Source organism: Plutella xylostella, chromosome 3 (genome assembly GCF_932276165.1).
Source record: "Plutella xylostella chromosome 3, ilPluXylo3.1, whole genome shotgun sequence".
NCBI classification, from domain to species: Eukaryota; Metazoa; Arthropoda; class Insecta; order Lepidoptera; family Plutellidae; genus Plutella; species Plutella xylostella.
Window position 1 is genome coordinate 8,367,290 of NC_063983.1, and position 8,077 is coordinate 8,375,366.

General features: G+C 38.4%; 1 protein-coding gene across 1 annotated transcript; it reads left to right on the forward strand.

Annotated features, from left to right (window-relative positions):
* The first annotated feature begins 4,416 nt into the window (after positions 1-4,416).
* LOC125489586 lies at positions 4,417-7,132 on the forward strand. The gene is made up of 3 exons (XM_048625759.1): positions 4,417-5,760; positions 5,865-7,017; positions 7,116-7,132. The coding sequence occupies exons 1-3, from the start codon at positions 4,417-4,419 to the stop codon at positions 7,130-7,132; spliced, it is 2,514 nt and encodes an 837-aa protein (XP_048481716.1).
* The last annotated feature ends 945 nt before the right edge of the window (positions 7,133-8,077 follow it).

Genomic DNA, 8,077 nt, shown 5'->3' on the forward strand with positions numbered 1-8,077 from the left:
GTAGATTACAAGTGTTCAAGGAAATGTTTTTTAAGTGCCCTGTTTCTAGAACAGACTTTATGTCGTAGTACACTCTTCGTTGAATCAGACATACTATTGAATATCTTAGGAACTAAATATTCTTTTGTTCTTTTACCATAATTATTATTAACTTTCGGTACAAATAGTTTACCCTTACTCATCCGTCTGGTTTTAACTTTACTATTTACTTAATAAGATCTTGTATCTATTATCCCAATATTCTTCCTTGGCTATCTCCAATAGGTATTTCTTATCAACCGGAATTACGTTACATTTTTTAAATAGTCCCTCGTAATTGTCCTTATACTGTTGTTTAACTTTTTTATCAACTAAATTTTTTAAGAATCGTATTTGAAGTTGTTTTATTTTATTAATATAAGTTTTAAAAGAACCCCCGTAAGTTATGATACCATATGATATTAGTGAGTCTACTAGTGCAAAATAGAGGCAATACAGGACAGATCTAGATACACAGTATTTTAATTGATGAAACTTTCTTAATAATATCCTTAATTTACCTACAAGCAAGCTTATATGTTTTTTCCAGCTAAATTTACAATCCACAATTATACCCAGGTACTTACATTCGTTAACCTGTTCAATAGGCTTACAAGTACAATATACATTATTATGAAGACAATTATAGCTATGACCTTTAACAACTAGTCCATTACATTGATTCTTAAAACTTGACGAGATGCACATAATATTTGTCTTTTTAACATTCAGAATAATACCGTTATCGTGAGCCTATCGTGTAATATTATCGAAATCCTGCTGTAAACATTGTTGTATTATATTTAAATCTTTATGGCCATACATGAGACAAGTATCATCAGCGAACATATAAATGTTACAATGTTTTACAACTTTAGGCATACTATTTACATGCATTATATAACAGGTCGGCCCGGTCACTGACCCGGTTGCTACCCCGTACTTGACATTTTCTTGATATACGAACTAGATGTTATGTCACATACGAAAACAAAGCTAGAAACTGTCGCATTTTGTTTACTGTCAAACCGTTTTAAGTTCAATCTAATGACAACCATTGCATAAATGAATAAGGTCACAAATCTTCTAACCGAACTAATCCAAAATTGAGCCTAGTGGTCTACCACTTACCTTCTAAGGTGGGGTGTCATTTTACGAGACGTTTCTTTTGCACTGACACTCCATCTTTTTCGCATATCCTAACTAATATTATAAATGCGAAAGTAACTGTGTCTGTCTGTCTGTCTGTCTGTCTGTCTGTTACTCTTTCACGCCAAAACTACTTAACGGATTTGGATGAAATTTGGTATACATACGGTCTAGACCATGGGAAAGAACATAGGCTACTTTTTATCCCGGAATACCCACGGGAAAACTTTTTAAGGCGAAGCGAAGCGCGCGGGAACAGCTAGTTGTTAATAAGTTCTACAAGAAACGTGGGTAAGCCGACTTCGACGTGCAGGGAACGTTATGACATCCACCGAGCCTCTTTTGGCATGACATCAATAACTAGCTACTTGCCTTATCACCGCTTGTGTTGGTAGAATTTTAAACTAATACTCCGCGTAAGTAACAGATTTACATTGCACAATATTGTTAAAAGTACCTAGCACATTTCTAAAGTTTACACTTTTACTACAGGTAAGTAGCGTAAAAGTCCTGTCAATCACATCTCAAACGGTGTGTTGTGTTGTGTTGTGTGTCCGAAACGGATGGAATAGGTACACACTACACATTCGCAAAAAAATGTTAAGTAGGTAAGTACTTACTTATATAGTTAAGTAAAATATAGGTATACTTAGCTTTTTCAGTTTAGCTTTAAGATTAGTTTCCATGTAGACCCCTTTCAAAAATATATTAAGTATGATGATGAGTGTGTCATCAACTTGTTTTAAATATTTACCTACTTATTCGTTTCACATTGTGTAGAAAGTGAACTCCATTGTCAAGTGTTACAGTTCACAAACAAACAACACTTGGAACGGTTACGTAACAGTTTATATATATTTATTGTCGTTTCCAACTCTAATTGTTCTCAACTATCTCAAATTTGGCGCAATTATTTGTAGTTACATCAGCGAAAACGATTTTCTTACAACTTCCGTACCTGTGCGATTAATTTAACGTTTAGAAGTCAGGCTAATTTTGCACATGGTGTAGTGTTTTAGTTAGGAACCGATTTTGATAAAATATGGCTATGAAGACACAGTGGAGAGGCACTAGAAGAAGAAGAATGAACACTCGGGGTAACATAGTTAACATCCTAAAAAAGAAAATAAAAATCGGTTCAGCCGTTGGGAGCTACCGACATATTTTTCACATGGTGTAGTGTTAGTTATAAATAAAAAAGAGGGTGTTATAAGTTTATCGTGACCGTGTTTCTGTGTATTGTGTGTAGGTATTATATACCTACAATAAATACTATAAAATCGGGTCAGCGGTTCAAAAGTTATGCGACTTTCAGTGTTGAATTTCATGGGTTTTAACATTGCGGTTAGGTTCTTATTTACGTTACCATCTAGGTAGGTCAAGTATTTTAAATTCTATTCAACTGTAATGAAAGAAAGAAAGAAAGAAAGAAAATACATTTATTTCACACACACACGGAAACAACACAAAAATAAATAATAAAAAAAAGGTAAAGGAAAATGAGCAAGGGTGTTGCTTCCCGGTGCAGAAACGGGTTCTAGCTCAGCTTGGTGCTATGATAAACCATAATGAAAATATGGTGAAATGAACGGAGCATGTTTGCAATCATTGATGAAATTGGTTCATGCAGGTTGGTTTAAGTTATTGAGGTTTATTCTATGAGGAAAGAAGCATAGCACTCCCATTTTCTGTGTGTGCACAAGTGGTGCACACATGTTATAAGGTATTGGTACAATCGGTTCCTTAATAGTGCTGGAACTTAAATAGAGCTCACATTTGACAGTGAGACGATAGACACTTGGTTGGTAATAATTGGTATAAATCTCATAAATATGTATAAGTACCTACCTATGTTTATAATATCTAAGTACTTACATGGATAATATTTGACATCCATCGAATGTGGCCTGATATTTTTTTTTTAATTTTCATGATAAGAGCCTACCTTTGATATGTATTTAGTTACTCCGAGTGATTCAAATGAAAACCTCACTCACGACGTTAGTTTTATTACTTCTAACTAACTTTATGCTCACACTAGTCACAATGCTTCTATACTTTTAGGTAGGTAAACTTCTAAACAGATAATTTGATAAGACGAAGGCTCAGCTAGATCGTGGCGCCGACCTTACATTGTGTGTGATATCTGGCGGTATCTGGGTCGGTTCCCGATCTATTGCGCGCATGAATGGACGACGCGGTTACATCGAGACCGTGTCACGATGTGTGAGGTGCACGTGTGTGCTACATGCAGCTATGGATTTTGCAAATTTGATGAAGTATTGCCCTTGCATTTCATTTGAAGGCAGTGGAAGCATCATTTATAAATGTGCCTCAAAATCGTATTAAAAGACAGTTTTTCATGCTGAGGTGGTCTTGTAGAGATTGCTACAAGCAAGAATGGACGCCTTTTTAACCGATTTCGTGTTGCTGTTTTATTTTTAAGTTAAAAATTAAGGTCAACCGGGGCCAAGTCGCCTACGGGGCTAATGCCTCGAATCCATTTATCTTCCGAACCACATACTTTAGAACTACTGGAGTCATCTGCTATCTATCTTTGGAACTCAAACTTTTACCACTGACCAATAGATGTCGTATCTGGAACAATTTTCTTAAATAATCTGCCATTTCAATTTTTTCACCTCTTTCGGCCAACTCAGGTTTCCTGACACGTTTTTTTGAATCGTTCCAAATGTGTGTTTGTTTAAATGAATCTATGTTTCCTAACTGTAAATACTGTAATTGTTTTGTTGCTTTACATATTGTTTTGATTATTTTATTGAAATAATGTAAGATTCGGACACAATAGGCAATTACAAATTTGTAGGTTTAGCTTTTTTTTTGGGGTAAATGCCTCTGGGCTGATGGGGTTATTGCCTCTATTGCGGCGCAATAGCCCCATTTCCAGGGGTTCTAAACCTTTTATGTTTTGATAAATGTATTTTATACATTCACGAGCAATGAAAAAGTTCCAGTGACATTAGCACCAAATTACTCCTAAACGAAAAATACTAGGTTAATGACGACTTCTGCAATATTGAAGAACATATAACAGCCTATCAAAATTAACATTCTTAGGTTGGTAATCCAACTAAAACGTAAATAATTTGAATATATATTAAACTAAATGTTTTAAAAAATTTACATCATTTGGTGTCGACATTATAATGTTGTTAACACGGTATATATAGAAAATAATCATATAATAAATAATAAATAAAAAAAAATGGTTTTATGGTCTCTAGAAACATGATCGGGAGTGTGATCAGATTTGATGCTGTGTCAGACAGAATATCTGTGCTGCGTCTAAAAGGCAAGTTCTGCAACTACTCTATCATAAATGTCTACGCTCCAACAGAGATGTCAGAAGACAGTAAAAAGGACGAGTTCTATGACCATCTAGAAGAGACATATGATCAACTACCGAGTTTTGATGCAAAACTATTGATTGGAGATTTTAACGCACAAGTGGGAAGAGAAGCAGCTTTCATGCCTACTATTGGAAAACACAGCAAGCATGCCACAACAAACGACAATGGTCTGAGACTGATATCATTTGCAACAGCAAGGGCGCTAGTAATCAAGAGCACAATGTTCCCTCATAAAGATATCCACAAAGGTACCTGGAAGTCACCTGATGGAAAAACAGTGAACCAGATCGATCATGCCGTGATAGATGACAGACACAAAAGCACCATACAGGACGTGCGTTCGTACAGAGGGCCTGACTGTGACAGCGATCACTATCTGCTTGGTATCCAACTCAGGGCAAGGATCACGGTAAAAAGAAGGAATAACACCAGAAAAGAGGAGCCGATTAACTTAGACAACCTAAGAGACCCAGATATAAGAGAAAAGTTTCGATTAGAGTTGAATAACAGGTTTAACCAGCTCACGGTTGACGCGGATATTGACAATCACTGGGATAGTGTGAAACACACAGTAAAAACAACAGCTGTTAAAGTACTGGGAAGAAAAAGAAACACCAAAAGAAGAAAGTGGTGGAATCAGGACTGCGAAGAGATTGTCAAGGAAAGGCGGAAATGTAAAATCCAGGCTGAGAATAACGAGGAATGGGTTGCCAAATATAAGAAGGTCCAAACGGAAGCTAGTACGATCATTAAGAGAGCCAAAAGACAGCATCTGGACAACATCGTAAGAGGGATGGAGACACTCCTCAGAGCTAACGAGTCACGGAAATTCTATAAGGAAGTAAGCTCCTGCAAGAAAGGCTACCAACCCACGGCTCAGTTCCTTGAAGACGATGATGGAAACCTGATATCGGACAGAGATACTATCATGACCTGCTGGCGCGACTATTTCCAGCAACTGCTCAACTGCCAACCACTCGAGGAACAAGTACCCCGCTCTATGGAACACAATAGCGAAATCGTGGAACCCCCGACCTTTGAAGAAGTTCGTGAAGCCATAATGAGACTCAAAAACCACAAAGCACCGGGCATTGACGATTTACCCTCCGAATTGTGGAAATACGGCGGGGGTCGAGTACAGTCGGAACTATTCCAGTTACTGTGCAAGATCTGGGAAGAGGAAAAGCAGCCAAAGGAATGGAACCTAGGAGTGATCTGCCCCGTACACAAAAAAGGGTCCAAAAAGAAGTGTACCAACTATCGTGGCATTGCGTTGCTCCCGACAGCGTATAAGGTATAGCGTATAAGATCTTCCTCCTGAAGCAGCTTATGGAGAAGAAATGGGAATACGCGCAGAGCATCCATTCACTTTTCGTGGACTTTACTAAGGCGTACGACAGCATTGATCGAGAAGCGCTGTTCACTATCCTACGCAACTTTAAAATACCGGCAAAAATAGTGAGCATGGTTGAGGTTGCCACAAAGGAGAGTAGGATGAAGGTTCGTGTTGGAGGAGAACTGACGGATGAGTTCGCGGTGGTCACCGGTCTAAAGCAGGGGGATGCCCTATCGCCTATGCTTTTCAACCTAGCCCTGGAGCATGTTCTCAGAGGAGTTTTAGAACTTGACTTCGGGCTACAACTCAATGGAAAGCACAAGGTGGTTGGCTATGCCGATGACCTAGCGGTGCTGGGCAAAACAGCTGAAGAGGTTCGGAAAGCTGCGAAACTCCTTGATACAGAAGCCGGAAAAATTGGTTTAAGAATAAACTGCGGAAAATCCGAATATCTCCACATGAAGCGCTACAAGGACAAGTCCGTTCGCAGACAAGACCTGCATGTTGGAGATGTGACGTACAAAGGGGTCTCCCGGTTTAAATACCTAGGTTGCACTGTCACGGATACGAACACTCGCGACGAGGAAATCGATACCCGCATCCAAAGCTTCCTGCGCTGCAGTGCCGCTTTGCATAAAGTGTTGACGTCTAGGCTTCTGAGCAGAAACACCAAACTCAGAATTTACAAAACGGTAATAAGACCGATACTGATGTACGGGTGTGAGGCCTGGACGTTAACGCAGAAAGAAGAGAGCAAACTGCTGGTGGCGGAACGGAAGGTCCTAAGGAAGATCTTTGGCCCAAGACAGAGACCCGATGGAAGCTGGAGAGTCCTGAAAAACGCCGAACTGGAAGATCTGATGGCGGGGGCTAACATAGTGGGAGAAACAAAAGCCCACAGACTTCGCTGGCTAGGCCATCTCCAGAGAATGGGAAAAGATCGTAGCGCAAAAAGAGCCTACATGGGCCGTCCGACGGGGCGCCGACCGGTGGGCCGGCCCAGGTACCGCTGGAGTGACGCGGTGGAGGCGGACCTGCGCGAGCTACAAGTCGTTGACTGGCGGGAGACTGCACTGGACCGTCAGAAGTGGCGATCTCTTGTATCGGAGGCCAAGACTCACTTTGGGTCGCTGAGCCAGCGGAGTAAGTAAGTAAGTAAGTAAAAAAAAATGACACAGAATGATCCCACTTGTTTTTAAAACTCTAAATAGTTTCGTAATGATTATCCTTGTAATAGCAAGATTCCGTCAGAGTCTAAAAATGGTATACTTACTAATTTAAAGTTGTGGTTTGATTGCAAATTAGAAAAAAATATGCCCTTGTATGCTTTTATACTGTATTTTAATTTGCCATGTAAGTATTTATACTTTTTTAAGTCCAATAAAGTATTGATAAATAAAATGTTAAGCACCCCTGGAATCTTGGATGGGGTAAATGCCACTACAAGAAATTTGGGTGTGTAGGCGCCATAGCCCCAAAAAAATTTGATCAACTAATTCTCCTTAACTAAGCGCAGTATTTAGTTTACAAGCTAATAATTAGCTACGTTAATAGTAATTCTATAAATTATATCTACTTAAACTTGAAAAAAGCTCTTCCAAGAACACAAAACTAGTGAAAGAGGCATTAGCCCCGATTTTTTTTTTTTTTTTTTTTTTTAAAGATTTTATTATCACTCCACAGACTTTATGTCCGTGCCTTTTTGAGAGATCAATATATTGTGAGAGTTTGGTTGTTTTTTGTCTTCATCTTTTAACTACTCACTACTCAATGTGGAAGCTTATAATATATATATTTTATCTTTTATATATATATATACCTATATATTATTAATAATTTTTTTTTTTTTTTGCACTCCTGGAGGAAAATCTACACAGACACCTGGGAAGGGGACCCAGGTAGTGTCGGCCTTTAACCGACTAAAAACCCCCAGTTGTGCATTTCTTGTTTTTTTTTTTTTTTTTTTTTTTTTTTTTTTTTCTTTGTTTCACACAGTCACACTTACAATTATAATGGCAACAAACATTTGAAGGGTAGGGCCAGTGTCAGCTGTCTTCAGAGAACTTAACAGACGCCTGTCAGTGGCCACACACTCCTTTTGTCATCGCTGTTGTTTTGCCTGGTGTTAATGTGTGACAGTGTTCTTAAAACTATCTTAATTTTATTGGTTAGTTCTTATACAGATAATATTAATTCATGATAT